The 25,910-nt window shown below is 35.5% G+C and overlaps 2 protein-coding genes and 1 long non-coding RNA gene across 3 annotated transcripts in view; 2 read left to right on the forward strand and 1 right to left on the reverse strand.

Annotated features, from left to right (window-relative positions):
- Positions 1-25,910, forward strand: part of LOC310722064 (oxidative stress-responsive serine-rich protein 1-like) — a 190,834-nt gene that overhangs the window by 19,835 nt on the left and 145,089 nt on the right. The gene's annotated exons all lie outside the window — the stretch shown is intronic.
- On the forward strand, positions 1,867-11,638 carry sdc4 (syndecan 4). Its single transcript, XM_083534618.1, has 4 exons — positions 1,867-2,478; positions 9,230-9,430; positions 9,556-9,724; positions 10,028-11,638. Exons 1-4 carry the CDS (start codon positions 2,422-2,424, stop codon positions 10,177-10,179), a joined length of 579 nt encoding a protein of 192 aa, XP_083390744.1. The 5' UTR covers positions 1,867-2,421; the 3' UTR covers positions 10,180-11,638.
- On the reverse strand, positions 11,142-12,752 carry LOC310722449. The gene is made up of 2 exons (XR_014532378.1): positions 12,659-12,752; positions 11,142-12,305 (listed from the first exon to the last, which is right to left on the reverse strand). It is a non-coding gene; the product is annotated as an uncharacterized lncRNA (long non-coding RNA).

The following is a 25,910-nucleotide window of genomic DNA, read 5'->3' on the forward strand; positions in this document are numbered from 1 at the left end:
TATGATATGATATGATATGATATGTGATAACAATTTAAGCAATATGATTTTCCTGATAAAATGTGTTTCTTGATACTTAGAGTGGCAGGAAAATCCAGAATCATTAGTCTCCTTCAAAACACTGTCAAAAATAAATATCTTCAAATTTTTAGTTGAATCTTGTACAAGGAACATTGTCCTCCGCAGCACTGACAGGCTGCCACTGTCAGGCTCTAGCCCTCTTGGCTCCAGTGGCTCTGTATGACTGATGACCCTTACTCTGAACCCAGTTTCTTAACACACTGGGCTATGTGAAGAAAGAATTTCACTGTGCTGTAGTGTATATGTAACAAGTAAAAAACTTAAATATTTAAAGGGTTTTTTTGTTTATATAAAATTGTCTACATATTGAAAACATTTCTGTGTTTAAGTCATGATGTTGTGGAAAAGATCTGTGTTTATCCAAGTCTTAACCTTCTGACAGAGGTAATGAGGTTTGGGCTACAAAATTAACCCTCTTCCTTAATTTTGGAGGTTAGCACGATTATTAGCACGGGGTTAGCATGATTAAACATAAACATAACATAAACATCTCTTGACCACTAGCTGCAAAATGAGGTCACTGTCACAAGTGATTTTTTTTTGTTTGTTTATTTGTTTTTGGTTTTTAAATGTACTTCATTACTGTACTTCAGTAATTTTTCGGCTACTTTCTAGTTTTACTGAGTATTAGAAATACAAGCAAATTTTTACTCTCTGCTAACTACATTTATTATGTAATATTTGTACTTTGTACTCCACTATATTTAATTTAACGATGACTGTTACCAATTACATTTTATACCTCTGCTCATCAAGGTTCAACCCTCCCCTACTCTGTGGCAAATTTTTTACCATTGCTGGCGTCATTTGCAGTCTAAAAAGTGCTAAAACAAATTCCAAAAACTTTGAGAACCAGCTTTTGTTAAAGTTAAATAAAAAATTATGCCTCTCTCTAAAACTGAGAGGTGCATCAAATCACAGTCAGCTCTGAATGTTTGGTGTTACTTTATCTAATATTATTTACTTTCATCTTATATGTCCATTGAATGCTAATGGTTCTTCTACTTTGTGACATGATACTGTAATTTGATTTGTTAATTAAACATACTTTTTTTTGAAAGATTGCTTTACTGCTCTGTCTTTTTTAAATGACTTGTTTGATTTTTGTTTCATTCTGGCATTGAAGAGGTGGTTGTGTTAAACTTGTTAATTGAGGTGTGTTGAGGTGTAAAACTTTAATCTGTATTTTAGTGCATTTCTAAGCCTACTTTAAGCCTATGAGTAAAATACTCAAGTACTGTTAAAATCGGATACTCTAATTCATTTATTCAGGTTATTGGCGACATTTCAATTGTAATGGTGGTTTTACAATTAGGTATCTATACTTTAACTTAAGTATGGTTTTCAGGTACTGGTTCCCATCTGTGTATTTCTTTTTTGTGGTTACAAGAACTTGTCCTTATATATAAAATCCCCATTTTCCCCAAAGATGCCCACAGTGAATACACCATGCCAAGAGCGTTCAAAAATATTTTCTAATCATTAGAGTCCTGAGGTATTACACGATATAGCAGTTTTTATCTGTTTCCTGCATGTGTTCTCTATTTTGCCATATATGGGGTTTGCCATAATGATATACTGGTATACTCTTATTGTTGGGTTTGGATAAAAATCAATCTAACGATAACGATGTCAGACATTCCAGCAAGAGCTATTTCGGTTAATTGTTTATTGATGCAATGCCGATGGCAAGATAGAGCAAACCAGTCCAACAAAGGGGAAACAAGAAATCGCAACAGAAAGATGACGCGTTTTCCTTTAGCCTGGACTGCACAGACTGATGACGCATTTGCACATGACGTAATGTTCCAATAGCACGTAGGCTTCGTACTGTATCACTCTCACTACGACAGTGTATTCAGGTTCCTCGGTTTATAAATATGTTCATATATATTTTTCACACTATCATTTTGAAAGTTATTTTAAAGTTAATATGCGTCGAACCCAGTAACACAATATGTGTACACTTAATAATAAGATAAGAATATAGCTGTTTATTTCATTTCAGTTGTTGGATTTTGTTAGATATAATAATAAAATCAGGTTGAAGATCATTAGATTTCTGTTTGGTAGTCTTTTTTTTAGTTTTCGCTTTTCTTTTCTTTTTTTCTCTTTCGCATTCTTTCGTCTTCCTTCTTTATTCCCGTAAACAACTGCGAGGGAAATTCACCCTCGTGCTGCCTGTGGGCGGAGTTTTAGTCATCTAAAGACTCCAACCTTATCGCTGCGGTTCAGACGTGCTTCTGGTGTGACTCCAAATCTGAACGAGTTTTAAACTCTTCTTTAGGAATACGTTTAGTTTCTACAGGTGTTTTTCATCTCTCGGTCTTGGATTCCAAGATGCTCAAAGTGTCCCTCGTGTTGGTTTTATTGGCTGCTGCTGCCTTTGCTGAGTCGGTAAGTAACTTCGGGCTGACGTTAAACCCGTTCTCTAGCACTCGATGCTAACTACCAAAAGTTCTTCCATTCACTCTGTTGGCTCTGTGTCTCACCTGCGATTATTTCTTTTGTTTTTTTTCAATGTGGTTCACTGAACAGGTCAGTTTACGTTAGTTTTATTCAGAATTAGTAAAAAGTGTATTTTTCCCTTGTACTATCAACTCTCCTGCGCTTTACAACCACACTTTGGAACAGTCGGAGTTAGCAAGTGCGCTAACAATGGTAGACGTGTATCCAGGCTGAGGTTTGTCGATTGTCCTTTCGCTGGTGACTCAACCGGTGTCTTTAATTGTTAATACAAATGTTATAAAGCGACACGGAGCTTTTAAATGTTGTAAGGAATGTTGTTAGTCAGTGGTTATTGGGTAAATAATGTAATGTAAGTAACAATAACCATCATTTTTAAAATACTGCTAACATCACGTCACTACTTCTCAATGCTTCTTAATAGTAATTTAGATCAATACTTTATTTTGTACTCTTCTCTTTTACCAGATTTAGCTACCGATGACCGTATCGAAATAACTACATCCTCTTTTTGTTTTGGGAACAAAAAGCTGAAACACCTGTGTGTGACATGACATAAAGTCCTGTGGTATTTTTTATTATTATTTTTGGCCACACTTGAATAGAACGGCTATATAGAAGTTTCTGCCTACCAGGAGCTGAAATAGAAAGGAATGATAACAAGGCAGATCCCACCCAGCATGTGTGTGTAGTCAGTGAGCCACACTAACACGCAGACACACACACACACACACACACACACACACACAGGCAAAATGCAAATATCTCGAGCTCAGAACTTTCCTTCTGTGCTTTTGTGTACTTTCTGAACATACACTTGAAGGCAAACAGACCAAGCTTCAAGTTACAAGGTGTTAGAGCTTTTAGATATATTGTACTTTCATTGTCCTTGCAATTGTATTCGATAACTTGACCTATCTAAAGTGTCTAATTGCTGATAATTGGTTATACAACGAGACACATGAAACTTGGTTATACACCTGATGAAATCACAACCGAGGAACAGAGCACAACCATTGCATATTCCCCTTTATTCCCCTTTCCTCCTCCTTTAGCATTACTGTGGAATGTGACCCCTTGTGGCCTAGACCAGCCTTCTTTTGGGAATTCACACACTTGGGTGGACTTAAATGATCCACCCCTTTTGTTGTTCATGCTTTCTCCAGCCACTGGATGAGAGAGAGGCTTAAATTCTGTCATGGTGTTCATTTGATTAAAGATTATATCTCTCAGTTTTTACAAAATTTCACTCAGTGTGACGAGACGAGAGTCGATATTAAAACTGTTATTATAATATATACTGCTATTATATACAGTGGGTACGGAAAGTATTCAGACCCCCTTAAATTTTTCACTTTTTGTTATATTGCAGCCATTTGCTAAAATCATTTAAGTTCATTTCTTTTCCTCATGAATGTACACATAGCACCCCATACTGACAGAAAAACACAGAATTGTTGACCTTTTTGCAGATTTATTAAAAAAGAAAAACTGAAATATCACATGGTCTTAAGTATTCAGACCCTTTGCTGTGACACTTAAATATTTAACTCAGGTGCTCTCCATTTCTTCTGATCATCCTTGAGATGGTTCTACACCTTCATTTGAGTCCAGAAATTTTTGATTATACTGATTGGACTTGATTGGGAAAGCCACACACATGTTTATATAAGACCTTACAGATCACAATGCATGTCAGAGCAAATGAGAATCATTAAGGTCAAAGGAACTGCCTGAAGAGCTCATAGACAATTGTGGCAAGGCACAGATCTGGCCAAGGTTCCAAAAATTTTTTTGCTGCACTTAAGGTTCCTAAGAGCACAGTGGCCTCCATAATCCTTAAATGGAAGATGTTTGGGACGACCAGAACCATTCCTAGAGCTGGCCGTCCGGCCAAACTGAGCTATCGGGGGAGAAGAGCCTTGGTGAGAGAGGTAAAGAAGAACCCAAAGATCACTGTGGCTGAGCTCCAGAGATGCAGTCGGGAGATGGAAAAAAGTTGTAGAAAGTCAACCATCACTGCAGCCCTTCACCAGTGGGGCTTTATAGCAGAGTGGCCCGACGGAAGCCTCTCCTCAGTGCAGGACACATGAAAACCCGCATGGAGTTCTCCAAGATGGTGAGAAATAAGATTCTCTGGTCTGATGAGACCAAGATAGAACTTTTTGGCCCTAATTCTAAGCGGTATGTGTGGAGAAAACCAGGCACTGCTCATCACCTGTCCAGTATAGTCTCAACAATGAAGCATGGTGGTGGCAGCATCATGCTGTGGGGGTGTTTTTCAGCTGCAGGGACAGGACGACTGGTTGCAATCAAGGGAAAGATGAATGCGGCCAAGCACAGGGATATCCTGGACGAAAACCTTCTCCAGAGTGCTCTGGACCTCAGACTGGGCTGAAGGTTTACCTTCCAACAAGACAATGACCCTAAGCACACAGCTAAAATAACGATGGAGTGGCTTCACAACAACTCTGTGACTGTTCTTGAATGGCCCAGCCAGAGCCCTGACTTAAACCCAATTGAGCATCTCTGGAGAGACCTAAAAATAGCTGTCCACCAACGTTTACCGTCCAACCTGACAGAACTGGAGAGGATCTGCAAGGAGGAATGGCAGAGGATCCCTGAATCAAGGTGTGAAAAACTTGTTTCAGCCTTCCCAAAAAGACTCATGGCTGTATTAGATCAAAAGGGGGCTTCTACTAAATACTGAGCAAAGGGTCTGAATACTTAGGACCATGTGATATTTCAGTTTTTCTTTTTTAATAAATCTGCAACAGTGTCAACAATTCTGTGTTTTTCTGTCAATATAGGGTGCTGTGTGTACATTCATGAGGAAAAGAAATGAACTTAAATGATTTTAGCAAATGGCTGCAAAATAAAAAAGAGTGAAAAATTTAAGGGGGTCTGAATACTTTCCGTACCCACTGTATATTTGGCAGATTCATATTGTTAAAATGTAAAGGGGTGCAGAATCCCATGCAGAGCAACATTGAATGTTTACCAATTAAGGGAACTGAGGAACATTTTTTTTGTTTTGTTTCTTGCTGACTTCAGCAGCAGTCTGGTTTCAAGGGAAAAGAATAAAACATTCACATGAGTAGAGTTCCCTTTCAGTAAAGTAGTAACTGTTAAGCAATGCTTGGAGCTGAAATAATTTTTTTTTTTTTTTTTTTGTTCATAGTACAAAATTTATTAAGAGACAGCAATAATCAACTTGTTTATGCACAAACCATGTGATTTATTTCACATGTTTGATTTGAGTCATTTATTTCAAAACAATTAACATTATATTTTACTGCAATGTAATCTCTAGCAAATGTCAGAACTTTGAGACTGGCCTATAAAATCGCTTTGCTGAATGGGATGTTGGCACACTGAGAAGTAGGATTTGTGTGTTGCTATTCTGGAAGAAGTTTAAAGATCAAAGAACCAAACAATATATGAAATCGCTATCTTTGCGTTTGTAATTTTGTTTTGCTTTTATAATTTATTTATCCAAAGGCTGCAAATGTCAAGCTACTACCAAATATAATGTATTACCCTTATTTGTCCCAAAAGATTTGAATACTTACATTTCCAACGGTCAAGCGATTACGCTATATTACCTGTTTATTTACAAACATTTTGATTCGATCTTTAGTGTGGACATGAATTTTGCATATAACACCAACATTTTTTATATATATAATGTATACCATAATATATTTTTAAATGACACTGCACACTTTGTGTCCAAGCAGTTCCATACCCAAACCTTATGATTTCATATATGTGTCTCTCAAATTGTTACTTGTAGATTCTAATACTCCAGTCCTCCCGGTGTGCCATTTAATAATAGTCAGATATGTGTAGCATGCTGGTATTGTAGCAGTAGGTTTGAGAAACATTGCCTTAAAAGATGATTTGGATATCTTGCACATATTCCTATGTGAAAAGTCAAATCTTTCTGCTTGTGTAATGTTTTCCTAGGCAGGTAAAAAGTACTGTAATAGTAACCGTAGTAACTGCAAAGCTAAGCACATCTTGTGCTTGTCCAGAGTCTGGATGTCAATGATAGAAACTTGCAGTTGCGGGTTGGAGCACTGGGTTGTTTCCATTTCATGGTTTTGTGTCTTAGCGAGTAATGCTGGAGATATTCAGTCATGTCACTTTGCCCACCTTCACCTCTATGAAAATGCATGGGGGTCGAGAGAATGATCTGAAAAGCCCTTTATTCTTTTCAGGATGATGGGAGTGTTTTCATCGTGGCATTGTACACGTTCTTTCTAGCATGCATAGAAGAAGACTAAATAGTTGCTTTGAAGGTGGAATGCTTCTATATTGTGTTAGACACTGTCATAGGTGTATAAAGAACAAACGGATCTGGGCAAAACAAATCTTTTTCAAGCTGTAGGATCATGTTTTGTCCCCAAGAGCATTTGTTGTACAGTGTTAGAGAGGCATAACTGTATGAATTGTCGGTTTTGTACAATTATGAGAAGAAATACATAAGTGTCATTAATTCAACAGGAAATGTATTACTAACACAGAAGGTATAATAAGCAGCAGCTGGTTTCAGTAATCATTTATCAAATACTGTCAAAGTTTTGATTCAAGGTTAGGTACTTTCCTCAGCAGTATTTTCATTGTTGTAGGGTTGGGTCTTTTTCTCTTTCAAAGAAGTTGCTGGTGTCTTCTTATACATTTGGTTCTGTGGCTTGTTCTCGGAACTTTCACCTGTGCAAGTTGTTCAGCGTTTTCTTTTTCTGGTTAAGAGTCTTATTGCTGGTGTGTTTTTTCTGAGGTAAAACATCTTAAATACAGGGGAGTTTCTAAGGGGGCACAAATGCTTTCTGTCCGCTGTGTGCCTTCCCCTTAGTGGCTTTATATTTCTTTAAAATGACAGAGTGCAGAGCTTACTTCAGTTTGATGTGGTATTTGCATTTTCTGATTTCCTGGAACGGGTCTGGCCTTTTTTTGTAATCGATTGCTCTCGTTTCCCTTCTTAAAAATCCCCATTTGTAGCATATGACTTTTTTTTTTTAGATGTTATTAGATATATCAAATTCACAAAGTTTGCTCTTTTAACTTGACATCTTAACACTATTTTGAAGAAATAGTAATATTTTTATATCTGCCAAGAATTGTTCAGGTCTGTGCCTGCATGTTTACTACCAATACTACCTTTTAATGAACAGAAGAAAAACTAGAACAATAAACAGTTGGTTAGGAAAAGCAGAAATGTGGAGTAGTAAGAAAAGTGTGGTAATGTTTTCACCTGAAAAAGGAGCTGAGTTACCCTCATACACCCAATGACTGAGTCACCTGATTCAGTCGATCTCACCACAGGGCTGTGTTATTATTTAAAGTAAGTGTGTCCGTGCTGGATTACACAAGGTTGTTGTTTTTATCAGGTTAAATGACTGATATACTGGTTAGTATGTGATAGTGTTTAGACAGAAAAAGTTAGTCAGTGGCATGTGATTCAGTAGAAAGATTACACATCTTACTTGTTTGGCTACGACTTAGCCTTTTGGATTATTTTGAATGTGGCACCCAATCACATACACCTTGTGTCTTTTCAGCAGCCCATAATTGCTAGGGCTTTTACAGCCATGGCAACATGATAGATAAAAAGCTCACCTGTAGCTTGACTGGAACTGTAGCATTCCAGAGATTCCATTTTAGCAAAAATGTAAACAACTGGCATTGTGTCATACAAAAATACATAAAAAAGGAGCTGGAAAAAATTACCCACTGGGAAAATGTATTGGTCAATTATTGATTTACCTAAAGGAATGTGCTTTTGTCTTCTTTTTATTTGCTTAGTATGTGCTCGATTGAAAAGAGCACTAACCCTTAATTTAATGTTGAGGCTTAGATGATACATGAGTGCAGTCTGACAAAGGTCAGTTGAGTGGATGAATAACAAAGTTTTAGCTGTGTTATTCATCCACCCATTCTGTAGACATAGAAACCAGGTCTTACTCAGGTCTAAATTATGTCCAAACTTATCAAACCAGTCAGGTGTTGCTCAGCCTGAGACCCAACACTAGCAAATAGGAAAGGACACATGCTTAATGTTATTCATCCGCTTATCAATACCTTGCGTTTTTCACATGGTCTAGCTCCAAATACATAACTAGCTCATTTGTTGTCTTTCATTTACTCTTTCTAATCATTGAAATTACAGAGATTAAAAACAGAAATGTTACTTTACTTAGACTTATTCATTTATCCTGTGATATCACATGGCCAAGTCTCAGATTTATAAAATAGATTTACATTAATATTAATTAAAACAGATTCACATCTGGTCACTCAAACAACTTGGACAATAACCTGGTATACATGTGCTGCACTGAATTCAGTCTGTCGAACATGAGATGCATGTGAGAATGTATTTAACTAAAATGTTAATCATGATGCAATTTTAAAATTCCCAGGTGTTTGTGAACGCCTGTTTGCCAAACAATAGGGACAGTGTGCCTAGGGTTGTAATGGTATCAGTCATATCCTGTAGCGTTAAATCATATAGATAAGAGGCCAGTTTGATTACTTTTCTGGTGGTGTCTCTATGGTAATGCCTTTATCAAAAAACCTAAGCATATTTTTATGAACCTAAGATTAATTTATTAGTGGCCTGGTCTTGTGTCCCTTCTTATGAAGATAAATCAACATGTTTTTGTGTGTGTGCTTGCAGGCAAGAGAGACAGAAACATGGATGCCTCCAAATGTTGGGGAATCAGATGATGACCCCGACTCCTCTGGTGATTTCATTTTTAGCAAAGAAAATGTCGCCAGATTTGATGATGAGGACATTTACGGTGACGAATATGAAGAAAACTCAGGCTCTGGTGATGACAACCTGTCACCAGATGAAAAAGGATTAGCAACCCCCAAGGTTAGTGAATATTCTGCATATTAATGTATTGATTTAAGATAAAAACCTGTGAAATTGGACAAAAGGTAGAAGACCGTAATACTGCATAATGTGTATAAAAACTAATTTTTTGTATACTCCTTTAGATTGAAGAGTTTGATAATCACATCCCAGACATGGAGAATCCGATTAAGCCTCAGCCAACAGATAATGAGATACGTCTGGTGAGACAGAATGAAGTTGCTCACCCTCCCAGTGTCCATCTCTCTCACGCAGGAGAACAGAACATTTTTAACAAGACAGAAGTGCTGGCCGGTAAGATGCATTGATAATTGTAGGAAACATAACACAGTGGCTCTCATGGTGCAGAGACCATTTATAAGACTTAATCTTATTATTTATATTTATTATATAAGTAAGTCTTAATTAGGACCGAATTCCAAACTCATTGCATATACATGCCTACACTATTGCTCAACTGCAACTGCAACTAGAAGAAAACTAATGAAAATGTGAAATATTATTTGAAAATAGTGTTATGCAAATCATTTTCTTTTTATTATTTTATGTATATTGCCAAATGATAACATTTGTTTTCTATTTCTATATTAATTTTAGCTGTTATTGCTGGTGGTGCCGTTGGGCTGCTATTTGCTGTGGTTCTCATCCTCCTCCTCATCTATCGAATGAAGAAAAAGGACGAAGGCAGCTACGATTTGGGAAAGAAACCCATTTACAAAAAAGCTCCCACCACTGAGATCTACGCATGAACACACCTTCTCGAGCAAAATCATATGAACTGTGAACTCGCAGTGCTTCTGACGCACTGCTAGGCTCCATCTCTCTGTCCACCTCGAGAAACCGCAAACCAGCATCTCAAATGAAATCATGATTACTCTCACTATATATTAGATTTTTACCTTTATCAGGAGAGAAGGTGCTTTGTTGCAGCTGACATTTTCTGTATTGTCTGGTTTCCCATTGTTTTGTTCAAAGTAACTAGCCATTGTGTTCCTTTTCTTTACTTCACTGTTTTGTAACACTAAAAAGGTACAGATGGGGCCCATCTGCAGCTAAAACTATATGGATTCAGGGTCTGTACAAAACTTTGAAACCATCAACACTGACTATTTGCACACATCTGCGTCATTTAGCAGAAGTACATGCTGTGGGAAATGTTACTGTAGCATGTGCGTTTTTAAGGAAACTGTCCTTAAATTGGTAAACTGGTAAAATTGTCCAATCATAGTGGAAATTGGTGTAAATTGATACACGAGAATGCTGTTGAGCTTCTAAAAACTGATATTGGGGCATTAACATTTAATATAGATTTATTTTTAACATGGCACGTTCTTACATTCCATAGGTCTGTAGTAGTTATCAATAATCAGGTTTCAAGCTAAAATGTTTGTTGAGTAGCCTGGTCATAGAGTTTAGCTGCTCCTCTTATTCTCAGTTAAAAGGTACGCAACCTTTTTTGCAGAAAACCAGAAAAAAAGGACACTGCCGTTTTCTCATATCCAGGGGTCTGTAAATAGCCGTTGAAAATGTACACCCGGTACTTCTATTTACCAAATATTTAAATGCCAAAATGATTCTCTTCTTGTTTTGTCCTGGTATTAAACATAGGGTCAGTGACTTATTGTTTTTATATTGCTTCTTTACCAGGGCAAAATGAGAGTTTAAAATCGATGACCAATGCTTATACTAACTTTTGTTTTGTTTCTCAGTGTTTTTTTATTTTTTAGTCTTTTTATTTTCTGTCTGTTTTCAGTGTTTTCTGAAATACTTTTATTTTTGTTTTGTTATTATTATATTGTGTTAATTTAACTTTTGAATAGACTATTATATTGCCTTCCTTCAGGTCGGGGGTTTCTCCCCATCTAAGCTGTACATGTGATTTAGAAAAAGAAATCTATACACTAGTCGAAGATTTTTCAGAGTTTTGATGCATTTTTATATTGTAAGAGTTTTATTTCTTTTAGTTTTTTTCAAGTGATATATATTTATATTTTGTAGAAGGATGCTCTTACTAGTTACAAGATGAATGAATGAGCCATGTTATTTACATGGGGTGAAAGAAAGACCAGAAAGTAAGAAAATTTGCTGCTTTTTTCCCTTCAACACATGAAGTGAAATCATCAGTTTAGTAAGGAAATCAGTGGATTGTTGGTTTCTTCATGCAGGTTTCAATCTGATCAGAAATAAAGCTATTTTTGTGCACATTAATGAAGTGGCTGTCATTTTATATATTTAATTTGTAGCAGGTTGCAGATTTTATATATATATATATATATATATAGCTACATGCACAGTAAAGAACTGTTGGAAATCAGAGCCCCGAGACTGGACAATTCTGGACAGAATTGGTCTTCATGGAAGAATTGCAGCCAAACAGCCATACTTCTAATGTGGAAACAAGGGTAACTGAGTCAATTATGCACAAAAACCTAGAAACTGTGGTACATAAAAATGGCAGCAGTGCTCTTAACTAAAAGTGAAATATTTGGCTGTAGCAAAAAAACAGGTTGCTTTGAAAAGGGCTTGAGAGTGGTACAATAATGAGTGTCTGTGGGCAACAGTAAAGGCATGGTGGAGGTTTCTTGTAGGCTACATGCCTGCAAATGGAGTTGAAGAGATTTGGTCAGTTATAATGGTGTCCACAATGCTGGTAAATACAGGCAAATACTTATCCATCGTACAATACATTCAGGGAAGTGCCCGATTGGGCCCAAATTGATTCTGCAGCAGGACAATGACCCTAAACATACAGCCAATGCCATTAGGATCCATCTCCAGCATAACAAAAGTCCTGGAAGTAACAGTTTTGACCTCACAGAAGATGTGTAGTAAGTTCTCCAAGATGAGTTCATTTAAAAACTGTATGTAAGTGTACCTAAAATAATTCATTCATCCTTTTTTTTTCATTCATTTTCACCCGCTTATCCGTAATTCGGGTCGCGGGGCAGCAGTCTAAGCAGGCCCCCGCCTTCGACTGCTGCCCAATCCTCACAGCACCGTCCCTTACGGTCCCTCCTGCAGGTGGTGAGCCCACGGGAAGGTGGCCCCACGTCACTCCGACGTCACGGACCTTGATATTTCCCTCGTAAGGGACCCCCGGAGCATAGAGGGTTAAGGGCCTTGCTCAAGGGCCCAAGAGTGGCAGCTTGCCGATACCGGGGCTTGAACCCCAGACCTTCCGATCGGCAACCCAGCGCCTTAACCGCTGGAGCCACCACTCCCCCTTACCTAAAATAATGATTTACCAAATATTGATTTGATTTTAATTTCTCTCCTGCATTCTTACTTTACAGCGCGCACTCGCTCGCTCGCTCGCTCTCTCTCTCGCTCTCTCTTTCTCTCTCTCTCTCTCTCTCTCTCTCTCTCTCTCTCTCCCCCCCCATATATATATATATATATATATATATATATATATATATATATATATATATATATATATATATATATATATATATATATATATATGGGTGCCATGCTTTAAAAGTTTTTTTTTTAAAGTATTATACTTTAAAAAAATTGTATATATATATATATATATATATATATATATATATATATATATATATATATATATATATATATATATATATATATATATATAATTTTCAGAGCTGTCATTTCTGACTTTTAAAGTATGACTCACTGATAATCACTTAAAACAAAACACTGAACACTAATTCAGTGTAGGTTTTCTATTGATATAGTCCCCTTCTGGGGAATTTCCAGGGTTTTTTCCACTGAATGTTGCAATACATAGTGTGATAGTCTGCTAAGTATATATTTGTCACTGTTAAATATTAATAATGACCAGATCACTTAATATGAATGCTAAATATTACAATTTATTCATTAGCTTCCAATTTCTATTAAAAGTTATTTAAAATTGTAAGCCACCAGGGTCATTAACTTTCATGCTACTGTAGTACATGGAAGCTTATGGCAAAATACAACATCTGTTGTGTAAGCCACACCAAAGTACTCCCTAATTTAAAATGTTTTGCTAAGGCTGGTTTTTGCTGAAGAATGCCAACAATATGCAACACCAACAATATATTAAAAAGTAAACGTGCCCAAAGCACTAAACAATTACTAAATGACAGGTGAAAATGATCAAATATATTTATACTGTGCCTATGCTAACATTAATATAAAGCACATCAAATAAGGAAAGTGCTTTGTTTAATATTATGTTAAATATGTGTTCCCTCCTACACACAGTATGCACTAAATCATCCAAGAGCTTAAAGCCAGTTTAGATGCGAGCTTGTCTTCGCTTTATACACCATTTACCATATTTTAAATATAATGTTTTTTAAATCCTATTCAAATGAATCAGCCCAGGGTACACAAAATCATCCCATTTGTAATATATATGATTAATATTGTCATAATGTATTGCCTCAGAATTATGCCAATTGTAGAATTTTTTACAAAATTGTTTGCACATTATTAATTAAGCTTAAGCCGGCCTCATCTACTATGTGTCTTTATGATGGAAAAAAGATGGTTAAATGTTATCAAAACATTTATTATGTTTAATTAATTACTAAAGGTTTTTCCCCCTAAAGACAGTAGTTTCTTTACAAAAAAATGTAAACATGTAGAGAAATCAAATGTTCCACTTTATTATATGAAATAATATCATAAGGGCTCTAGCTTACATTTCAACCAACAGAAACTGAAATGTGTAATGGGAGACTTTCTCATGAGCAGAAAGTGAACCTCGATTCTGTCCTTGAAGGTAAATACAGGAAAAATTCCTTTTTCTCTCCTTTTATTCATTAAACAGTCTTTTCAACAGATGAAAGATGAAAGTCTGTTTCTGTTTTTTAGTAGCGATTTCTATTTATTTTATTTTTTTATATTAATTTGAAAAGTATACAAGGATGAGACACCAATCAACCTTAAATGTTAAAACCACATACCTAATAGTGTGCCACCAAAATAGCTCTGACCCACTGAGGCATTGACTCCACAAAAACTCTGAAGGTGTACTGTGGCATCTGACACCAAGACATTAAGCAAGAGATCCTTTAAGTCTAGTAGGTTGTGAGGTGAGGTCTCCATGGATTAGACTTGTTTGGCCAGCACATTCCACAGTTGCTTTTGTTAAAGTCATTTAGATTCATTTTTCCTGCATCAAGCAGAAAAGCAGGACAGTTTACTTTCTTCATAGTATATCTTACTTATTAACAGGTGCAACTGTAAGGGAATATTTACTGTTATTTAATTCACCTGTTAGTGGTTTTAATATATATATATATATATATATATATATATATATATATATATATATATATATATATATATATATATATATGATGTATGTATGCATTTATGTATATAGGAGGTGGTAGCTTAGTGGTTAAGGCGTTGGACTCAAGGTCACAAGTTTAAATTCCAGCACTACTAAGCTGCCACTGCTGGGCCATTGAGCAAGGCCCTTAACCATCAACTGCTCAGTTATGAGTCTCCTGGGAAAAGGGTGTCTGCCAAATGCCATAAATGTGAATATATGCAGTAGTTTACTAAAACTACTTTTATTAGATTATAATTGTCTCTTTTTATATATGTAATCCATGCAAGTCATGTACCAAACTCAATTAGACATTTGACATACAAGACAAATAAAAAAATGCAATAGTGACTGAAACTCACACATAATAATTAATAAATAAATAAGCAGACAAAACTCTGAGCCCAGGCACCATAATGTGTGCAAAGAGGGTGGATGAGTCTCACATATCCAGTCCCTTTGTGAAGTTGCAATAGAGCCTGTCACCCAAATACAGAAGTATTCTAATGCCTCGGGGGTTTGCATACATCCCAAAAACACACATGGTATTAGACTATTGGCCAATTAATGGCCAATCTATTAGTTGGAATGCTAGGCCTTGGTAAGCAAAGCTCATAAAATCTGGTTTGTGAGATGTACCATAGGGATCCATCATTATATACACTAGTGCTGATAACTGGGTCTGGCGGGTCTGGTGGTCTGGGTCTGGCGGTGGTGCTTTGTGGAAGAGGGCTTTTAGAAAAAAAAAAAAATCTCGAATTGGAGAGAAATCACCTGTAGAACTAATTGTAATTGTAATTGCTTTTAAGCATAGAGCTGTATAGGTCTTCATTTGCTGCCACATATTTACTAGGAGAAAAGAATATGTGGGATGGCAGGTAGTTGATGCACAAACATCATACGACATACATAATTTTTTGACATTCCTGGGAGAGCATGTGTATGTATATACAAAATAAAATGTTCAGGGGCTTTTCACTGCCCTTTGTGATTTACAAAAGTAAAATAGAAATGAACCTCCCTTGCAATTTAACTGTCCTTTTCTGTTTAATAAATTTCAACATTCATAACTACTCTTGTAATCTTGTTTACATATATTAAACTGATTTCTTTTATTATGTGCTCTCACAAGTTAATAATCTCAATATGTATCTTTTTCCTAATAATATTCTCTGGACATATTGAAATTGTCATGTGTTACCTGGGTTTAGTTTATGCTAATGTGTTTCTACATTTCCTTTATTCAACCTTCTATATAAATTTCTATATAATCAATTATATATTATCAAATATATAATATGACAGATAATCGAATGAATTCATTGATTAGACATTGTGTAAAAACTGTTACTGTCTGATAAACCCCTGAGACTGGAAACCATTGTGAACAGTGTGTTCTATTGTCATCATATGGAGGTGGAAATGGTTACTGAAAATGCTGTTGTTGTTGTAAATGAAATGAAACGGAAAATGCTACAGACGTACCAGACAATCACAGGCCAGGAAAACTGAAGGACAACTATTTGAAATCATTCCAGATGTGGGTCGATTCTATTTCCAAAGTCACATGGTGGTTAAAATTGTGCCGTGCCTGTCAAAAATTTGGGAACACCTACTCTTTTATCATTTTTGCAATGCTTGTTCCTTTTGTTCACATCCAAATTTGACCTTTTTGGCTCTAACAAAAGAGCTTATGTAAGACAGAGAAAAAGAGAAACAATCTTATTAGACTGTCCTCACACCAACTGTCAAACCTGTAGGTGGACGTTTAATGGTTTGGGGTTGTTTTGAAGCAGCAGAGATTGGAGATTTTTTCTGGGAGAAAGGAATACTGAACCAATATGGCTAGTATTCCATATTTTAAAGCCACTCAATTTTATCTGAACTGCAGCTCAACAAGACAATGATCCAAAGCATAAATCCAAGCTCTGTAAGCTTTGTATGCTTTAGATTGCAAGTATTCAGCTGGAGTGTTATCTATCATGGAATGGCCTGACCTGGATTGCAAGGTCAATATATAAATGTACATATGTTAAACTTTATTTTCACCCATAGCATTAATGAACAGCTTTACACACTCTAACATAATATAATGTTTGTTTAAAGTAAGTCTTCATACCGTTAAATTACCTAGTGTGTTGGATATAAACAAAGGAAGCATGTAGGTGTAAATATTAAAATACTAGGCATTTCCAAACTTTGGAAAAGCACTGTATATTTTTTCTTGTGTAGTTATAGACTACTGGAAGTAAAATGTAATAAATAGTATTTGCAGATTCTAACATAAACACAAATGTGAAATGGCTGACATGAAGCCTGTAAATGAAACCTGAGAAACATGCAAATCTATGAAGAGAAATGTTTATACATGATGCCAACAGTATCCAAAGCACAAAAAGTAAACAGGAAGTGTTTCCGAAAACCAAAGTGGAAAAGGAAAATCCAAAAATATCGGAACGTTAATCAGAAACAGAGACTTTTAACAAGCACAGGTCATACATTTGAGGCCACATAATGTCTGGGGACTGGGTACTGCTTAACTTATAGTTCAGCAATTCACTCTCAGAAAGAATAGGAGTTTTTTTCACAGAGCTCATAGCAGCCAGGAAGTAGTAAATGTTCAACATTATTTATATGCCCTGTGAACACTGTTCCTGAAACAACTTCCTTTTATGTTATCTCGCAGCAGTTATTACACAAACACATAAGCTGGCCTAAGAGTTTTAGGCTGAATGAAAACATCCAGTATAACTGGTAGTGCTACATGAGATATCCTTTTTCCTTCTTGTCTTCTTATAATTACTATTATTATTACTACTACCACTATTAATAATAATAATAATAATAATAATAATAATAATAATAATAATAATAATAGTAAGAATGGGAGATGCCATTTAGTACTTAGTTAGCTGAAGTAGGGGATGTATTTGTATATATTAATTTATTTGTGTTTGTGTGTGTGTGTGTGTGTGTGTGTGTGTGTGTGTGTGTGTGTGTGTGTGTGTGTGTGTGTGTGTGTGTGTGTTTATGATCTTCGGTGAAAGTGGTAAAACAGTTATATCATTGCCCTCTCCTGGTAAAATAGGGGTACTGCAAGTTAAAGTTTGTTTTACTTAGTTACTCTGAAGTCTTTTGGGACAACATGGTTCAAGTTAATCGGGACAGTCTTATAATGCAATAAGTGGAGAGTGAATACTTGAAGAACATTCAGCCCAGACATATCCACCCCAGCCCACCATCACTTACTTGCTGTTTGCACAAAATAGAAATCACATGGACTTTATTGTTGTATACACAGAAATCAGTCGTTACACTATACAATGAAATGTTTACTCTCTGAATCCTCCCAGCATTCTATGGCAAATTATAGGAACATAATGCACTACAATTGCTATAGTGCAAATGTAAGAAATATAAGTGCACAATGTGCAATGTAAACACTGACTTGCTAACTTGCAACTTTTTTGTGTAGACATTAGTTACTCTTTTGAACATCAGCAGCTGCTGATATACAAGTTGAAAGACTCAACAGTATGTACTGACTGAATTTATTACACCTAAATTCTTTCCCAATGACCACTCAGTAAATTCTAAATGACACTGGCTGACCACCAATGTTTGTTCAGGACTTATTTTCGTTTTGAAATCTCTTCTTAGTAAAGTTAAGTAAAAAATAATAAATTGATTTATGACTACTCAGTAGTAGCTCAGTGGCTAAATTTTGGACTAGTGATTGAAATAGTGAGGTAAAAACCTACACCAAAAAGCTTCCACTGCTGGACAAGGCATGAAGGTTCAAAATCATGATGACTAAATTAATAATAATAATTATAGTAATAAATGAGTTACTTTATACATTTTGGTTTTTGGCAAATCAGATTACAAATTAAGTACATAAAGGTGAACATTTTTCACTTTAAATTTAATAAAACAAGGGGAACAAGAGATAAAAATAAGTCTTTGGCCAATGGCTTAACCAGAGTGACTTACATTTTATTTAATGTATACAACTTATTAATGACTTCTTGAGACTTTCTAAATATAACTTAACTTTCAACTTTAAAAAAAAATTAATAAAAGTTCAAATTAAACTGGAAAATTGAACAAAAGAACAAAGCACCTTGTTAGCCAGGGTTAGTTGTTACTTGTGAGCTGTGCTTATTATTGACTTGTGAAAGGCCTGGGATAATGTTCACACAGTTTTTGTGTTGTTGTTGTTTTTTGCCAACTTTGTTTATTATTTGTGATTAAACTTTCTGCTCATGGATCCAGAAGCCCTCTTACACTTAAAATGAGTGCACAATGTATGAGCATATGAAACACTCACAATTGTGGGTAAATTACACAGTTATAGATGTAATGTGCATTAAATGGTATGGAAATAAGGTTAAATAGGAAGTATAGAAACTTATTTAGACCTACCAGTAAGCATGCAAAAATTTTATCACATTATTTATTTATTTATTTATTTATTTATTTATTTATTTATTTATTTATTTATATTGTGTTATAATGCTACTGCAGTAAATAACATTTAAAATTTTTGTTACACGTTTATTTAGCTTGATATTTCTTTAATGTAATGTTTTTTAAAGTAATGTGATTATTTGTTTTATCTTATGAAGCTGAATTCATAATTAGTTATGAATACTGAACATTTTCAAAACCTTTTTATTATTTATTATTAAACCTGGTTGCTGCTATAAGAACTCTCTTATAGAATGTTACTTAATCTGAAATTTTAATTATATTCAATTTCATTTCTATTGAGAATGTAGGCATTAAACAAATCTGAAAAACATAAAATTACTATTAAAATTATAACAATGTTTTTAGCAGTAATATAGTTTAGAATAATACAATTTCTCATCACTGTGATCATTTAGTAATAATTGCTATATTGAAACACGGGTATTGTTTTACGTCTTGATTTGGAGAATTATATATATATTTTTTAAATATCATGATTAAATATGTAGTAAAACGTTAAAGCTTAAGTAATGATATTTATGAGCTGAATGAGCTGAATGAGCGGACTATTTCAAACCACAAAGACATAATTTACAGAACCCACACCTATATTCAAACCTATAAACTTCATCTTCCTTCCACTAACATATGGACACACACATGCACATACATACACACATAGAGGGAGAGAAAAAGAGAGAAAGCCAGATGTAACTGTGGGTGAACTTTGCAAAACATCTGATAAAATGAGTTGTCAGAATGTCTGAAATAACCAGATGACATTTTGTGAAAGGCAAGTTTGCTTTAATACATTTATTTAATCAAGTGGTTTATAATTATTAGATTATCTGTAAATATTTTTAACTTAATTTAAAATTATGTCAGTATTCAGCAAACTAAAGTATAACAAGATTGTGTTGAAAGAGTTACATTTATGGTCTACATCGACTATATTCACCACAAGAGGGAGCTATAAGCAGGGGAACCTTTCTGCTTTCCATTTGGCCTACATGTAACGACAAATGATTCTTCTTAATCTACAACATATTGATGCCAGTAATCAGTATATGTTTATCCATATATAGCCCGCAAGATTAGAAATGAAATAAGTAATTTAACTAAACGATAAGACTCCAATTTAAACAACCTATGGTTTACAGTAATGGTCAGATGAGGATATATTCTCTCTGCTTCATTTTTTTGTTTTTGCTCGTCACCATTTCGTTACGTCTTAGAGTGAGTTCACACTGTTAAGCTCATTTGGGCCCTTAAGCACTAATTACAAACGAACCTCATAAATACATATGCTGCAAAAAAAAAAAGTTAAATAACAATCAGGAAAACATATACTTTCACAAAAGAAATATATATATATATATATATATATATATATATATATATATATATATATATATATATATATATATATATATATATATATATATATATATATATATATACAGTATCTCACAAAAGTGAGTAGACCTCTTATATTTCAGCAATCATTTTAGTATCTTTTATAAAAACTACAGAAATGTAACTTGGATATTGGATATTTGTTAAAATATCAATATTTTGAGTGAGCACCATTGTTATGTAGCACTGCCTTAATTCTCCTGAGCATGGAATTCACCAGAGCTGCAAAGGTTGTTCCTCTTCTACTCCTCCATAATGACATCACGGAGATTTGCTCAATTAGGATTCAGGTCTGGAGACATACTTGGCCACTCAATCACGCTCACCTTCAGCTTCCTCAGTAAGGCAGTTGTAATCTTGGGGGTTATTATTATATTGGGAAATTGGCTTTCGGGCCAGTTTCTAAAGGGAAGGCATCATGTTCTGCTTTAGAATGTCATAGTACATGTTGGAATCCATGTTTCTCTCAATGAGCTACAGATTCCCAATACCAGCAGCACTCATGCAGCCCCAGACCATGATGCTACCACCACCATGCTTGACTGTAGGCAAGACACAATTTTCTTGGTACTCCTCACACATGCTGGACATCATCTGAGTCAAACACGTTTATCTTAGTCTCATCAGAATACAGGACATTATTCCAGTAATTCATGCTTTTGGACATGTCTTCAGCAAAAACAGCTCTCTTTTGGTATGACATCTATGCAAACCGAATTGTTGCAGTGAGGGGCATATGATCTGAGCACTGACAAGTGGGCCTTCCGCTTCTGCAACCTCTAAAGCAATGCTGCAGTACTCACGCATCTGCTTTTTAAAGCATCTTCTGCACCTGACACACAGCACAAGGACTCAACTTTTTTGATCGCCCCTTAGCGAGGCCTGTTCCGAGTGTAACCCCACTTGAAAAACCTCTGTATGACCCTGGCCACTATACTGTAATTCAGTTTCAGAGTGTTACTGAACTTCTTATAGCCTAGGTCATCTTTGTGGATTGTAAAAACAATTCTAATTCTTAAATCTCAGAGTTGATTTTCTTGCTTTGTTTGATTTTCTTGGTATGGTTGTCATGTTTAGATTTTGTTAGAAACCTTTAGCTTAAACTGAATAGCACTTTTTATTTCAGCCTTATTTTATTTTCTAATGCCAGAATTTGAATGCCAAAAAGATTTTATATAAGTGAAGGCATAAGGAAAACTATGACTCCTTACCTTTAGCTAATAATACATGTCTCTCTCCCTGTCACTCTCTCCCTCTCTTTTTCTCTCTTTTATTGCTCTCTCTCTGCCAAGTCACATATGCTGCTGAGGTACCCGTCCCTTTCTACTTACCCAACCTGACTGATTAATCCTGATGCTCTACCTTTGGATGGAGTTCTTTTTGATTGGAGACCACTCGCTGCTGTTGACGGTGGTTCCAAATTAACAGTCTAAAGATCCACGAGGTTACTGTCGAGTGGGATAAACTCAAGAACCATGAAGAAGATTTTGGGCTGCTACAATGGCTTAGGGCTACCATCACCAGTTTTACAATCTCCATCCATGAACAGCTGATAACCTCAACAATCATGGAACTATAATGAATGGAAATTCGATGTCACCCAGATTAGGATGGGTTCCCTTTCGAGTCTGGTTCCTTCCTCATACCATCTCAGGGAGTTTTTACCTGTTGCCACTGGCTTGCTCATTAGGAATAAACTTCTAATCTAATTTATAAATTAAAAATTTTAAATGTTTTAAATGTTCATATTTTTATTTTTGTAAAGCTTTGGGACAATGTCCATTGTTAAAAGTGCTATGCAAATAAAACAGAATAAAAAAAAAAGTATTTTCTCTTTTCCTTCCATGTGCTGTTCATTATTTGACAAACTGAATAATGCAAGTTCTACAAATGTGACACCATGTATATATATATATATATATATATATATATATATATATATATATATATATATATATATATATATATATATATATATATATATATATATACCTGTTGTTTTTTTTTCTTTATTACATTTTTAAGCCAATTATTTGTATTTATTGGGAAACATATGCATTCATAGTGTGAGAAAATGTGTGACACGAGTGTTAAAATTTCCCTCAATCTTTATTTTCTTTTTGTACTTTTGCATTCTTTTTTTTTTGCATGGGCCTTGTTTTACATAATCCATTGACCAGATGCAGAGCTACAGACGTGACAACAAATAACTCTGGCTTCTTGGCAGGAAAATCTCACTCTTTATTTGTCTTATTCATGCTAACCCCTGAGCAATGTATGTGGCTTTTGTCTCTGGCACTGTACCTTGATACCACTAGTGTACTCTGCTATAGTTTGCACAGTGGCATGATGCCAGTGGAAGAGGTGTGGGTTGAGAAACATGAACACAAAAGAAATGTTCTTGCCCTCATATGCTAGCAGAGAGCTAGTAAACCGCAGGCCAGTGGACATTTCCTCCTTTTTTCCCCTTCAGCTCCCCCTTCTGAAAACATCCTGAGAGAAGAGTACATGTAGCATGGTCAGGCATAAAATGTGCTGTGTTCACTGTTTTGAATGCCAGTGCTGCGGTTTTCACCCCTGGCTGAGTATGTTTATGTATACATCGTGAGTTTCACCTTGGCGATCCAAAATGGGTGTGCTCAAGTCTGAAACAGCTTGGAAACCAGGCTTTTTCTCACAAAAAACCACTCCAGATCCTGAGTGTCATTCCTTTCAAAATGTAGGTTGGCTGTTGGTTGCCATAAACGAAGACCGAGTGGGTGTTTGCAGAATACCATTGCAAACGGTCCATAACCCCGGAGATGGGGATATATAAACGTATGGACCATGTATGAATGAACAGGAAGATGTCATTTATACATTTTATGGACGTAAAATCTCAAATTAAATCTTTGTTTAAAATAAGACTTAATGCACCAAAAGCACGATGAAAGCTATACTACTTTAGAGGTGCAATGTATTATAGAAACCTGTGTGATCGTGCTACATTTATTAAACTATTTGTATTGCAAGAAATACTTCCCAAAAAAGAAGTTGCTTATCTAACAGAAACTCTTTTAGTTTACTGGCAGCATTATATATTGCAATTACTAGATCTATTATTTTGCAATATTAGCATTATATCTTTTGATGATGATGATAATGTCACGAAAAAAAATAAACGCTTAGACTATAAAAGGCTAAACATTTCCTGAAAAAGATAATGTTTATGATAAATTACAGTCCACATTTTGTTCATTTTGTTAAAGATTAAAACAACATCACAGTGTCACCTAATAGAAGGGAATGAAAATAGCCTTTTTATGTTAAGAATTACGAAAGTAGTGATGAATGCACAGTGCACACAGTGCATGCATAACGGGAACCTTTCCACAAATAAAACTATGCATAGTTTCAGTTTCAAGGTGTAGTTACTGCCAAATCTCTATAACCATAAGGTGACTTCTGTCATCTAATTATTTCTGTAGCACAGCTTACTATTTATGACTCTAATACAGCAATCAGATTAATGGTGTGATAAACTAATGTGCCTGGATTGCTGCAGCAAATTTTATGTGTGAAATAGTTTTAGAGTGAATACACTGACAGCATGCATCAAATATGGTGTGAAGTCAAATCATTTAAAAGAACATTTATATAGGGTTTATGAGAGTTCCTATTATGGCACAATATATTATACTATAATATAACAAAAAAATGCTGTCTTGAATGCAAGTTGGATTTATTGACTGGAACACGGGAAGTTGGAATAATGAGATAATCTTGGTTGTATATATTTTAATCTGGCAACCAAAAGGAAATGAGGAATGTCAAAACGTATGCAAGTGAGTTTGTGTATTGAAATATCATGAAATGTGTTTAATCAGAGGTTTCCAATGTGGCCTTTGTGAGTGGTGGAAAAGTTTTGCTTGATATTCAGGATTAGTGTAATATAATTTTTAATGCATTCTACAAACATTTAATGCCCGATCCCAATATTCTCCTTGATATGCCTTATTGTCTGGATATTCCAGCAAATGCACGGATATGTCCAGAATGCAGCAGCAAGGGTCCTTTACCAGGACCAGGATCTTTCAATCAACTTTCGTATTGATAATAAAATGTTACTGCTGACATATACAGCACTGAATGTTCTCGTGCCACAATACCCGAGTGAACTTTTGGCCAATGCAGGCTATTTGGTATATTTGTTTAATCATGCATTTTGTGAAAAGGTTTTTCTTTGGTAAAGGAGCAGATCTGGGTGGGTCATGATTATAATGTATGATTATATAATTATAATGAGATCCCTCATGTCTGTGTTAACTTCTGGCTGTCCCTTTTATTTGTCATAGATAGTCTCTTCTTGTTGCCCCCACCCTCAACCTCTCCCTCACACTATGTCGAGTTTAGCATGCTGTATAGGTACCAGTGATTTTGTCCCTTTCTTCTTTCTAGAACTGCCTGATGCAGTTACGTTTACATTTATGGCATTTGGCAGACGCCCTCATCCAGAACGACTTACAATTAAGCAGTTGAAGGTTAAGGGCCTTGCTCAGGCTGGCAGCTTGGTGGTGTGGGGATTTGAACCTTCCAATCCAGAGTCTAATGCCTTAACCACTGAACTACCATCTCCCACCCCCCTGATTCATCCTGACACTCACGATGGAGTTCTTTTCAGTTGGAGATGACTCGCTGCAGATGGTTCCCCATGAATAGTCTAAAGGTCCATGATGTTATTGTGGAGGGTTAAACTCACTAACCATGAAGATGGATTTGGACTGTAAATAATATAAACATGTCGGCTGCAAAGGCTTAGGCTACAGTTGCCATGAACATGAACAGCCATGAACATTCTAGTGTCAGTGAACTGTTGACTACCTCAACAATGGTGGAACTCTAATAACTAGACATTTGAGGTCACCCAGATGAGGACTTTAGAGTCTGATTCCAATTAAAGGTTCCCTCCTCATACCACCTCTGGGAGTTTTTCCTTGCCACTGTCGCCACTGGCTTGCTTATTAGGGATAAACTAAAAAGGGATAAACGTATATGAACTAATTAAAAAATTTTTAAAAAAATATACATATATTGTATTCTGTAAATCTGCTTCTGGAACAAAGCGCTATGCAAATATATTAAACATTAAACACTGTTAGATATTTGATTAAGGTTAATATCCAGAATAGCACTATTAAAAGTGGTATCTTAATGTGTATATAATATATACAGTATCTCACAAAAGTAAGTACACCCCTCACATTTCAGCAACCATTTTAGTAGATCTTCGCAAGGGAAAATACTATAGAAATGAAA

This window comes from Silurus aristotelis (genome assembly GCF_946808225.1).
Source record: "Silurus aristotelis genome assembly, chromosome: 2".
In the NCBI taxonomy this organism is placed as follows: Eukaryota; Metazoa; Chordata; class Actinopteri; order Siluriformes; family Siluridae; genus Silurus; species Silurus aristotelis.

Coding starts and splice junctions, on each gene's coding strand:
- sdc4 (XM_083534618.1), top strand. CDS start 2,422: ATGCTCAAAGTGTCCCTCGTGTTGGTTTTATTGGCTGCTGCTGCCTTT. Junction 2,479..9,229: donor CTGCTGCCTTTGCTGAGTCG/GTAAGTAACTTC, acceptor GTGTGCTTGCAG/GCAAGAGAGACAGAAACATG. Junction 9,431..9,555: donor AAGGATTAGCAACCCCCAAG/GTTAGTGAATAT, acceptor ATACTCCTTTAG/ATTGAAGAGTTTGATAATCA.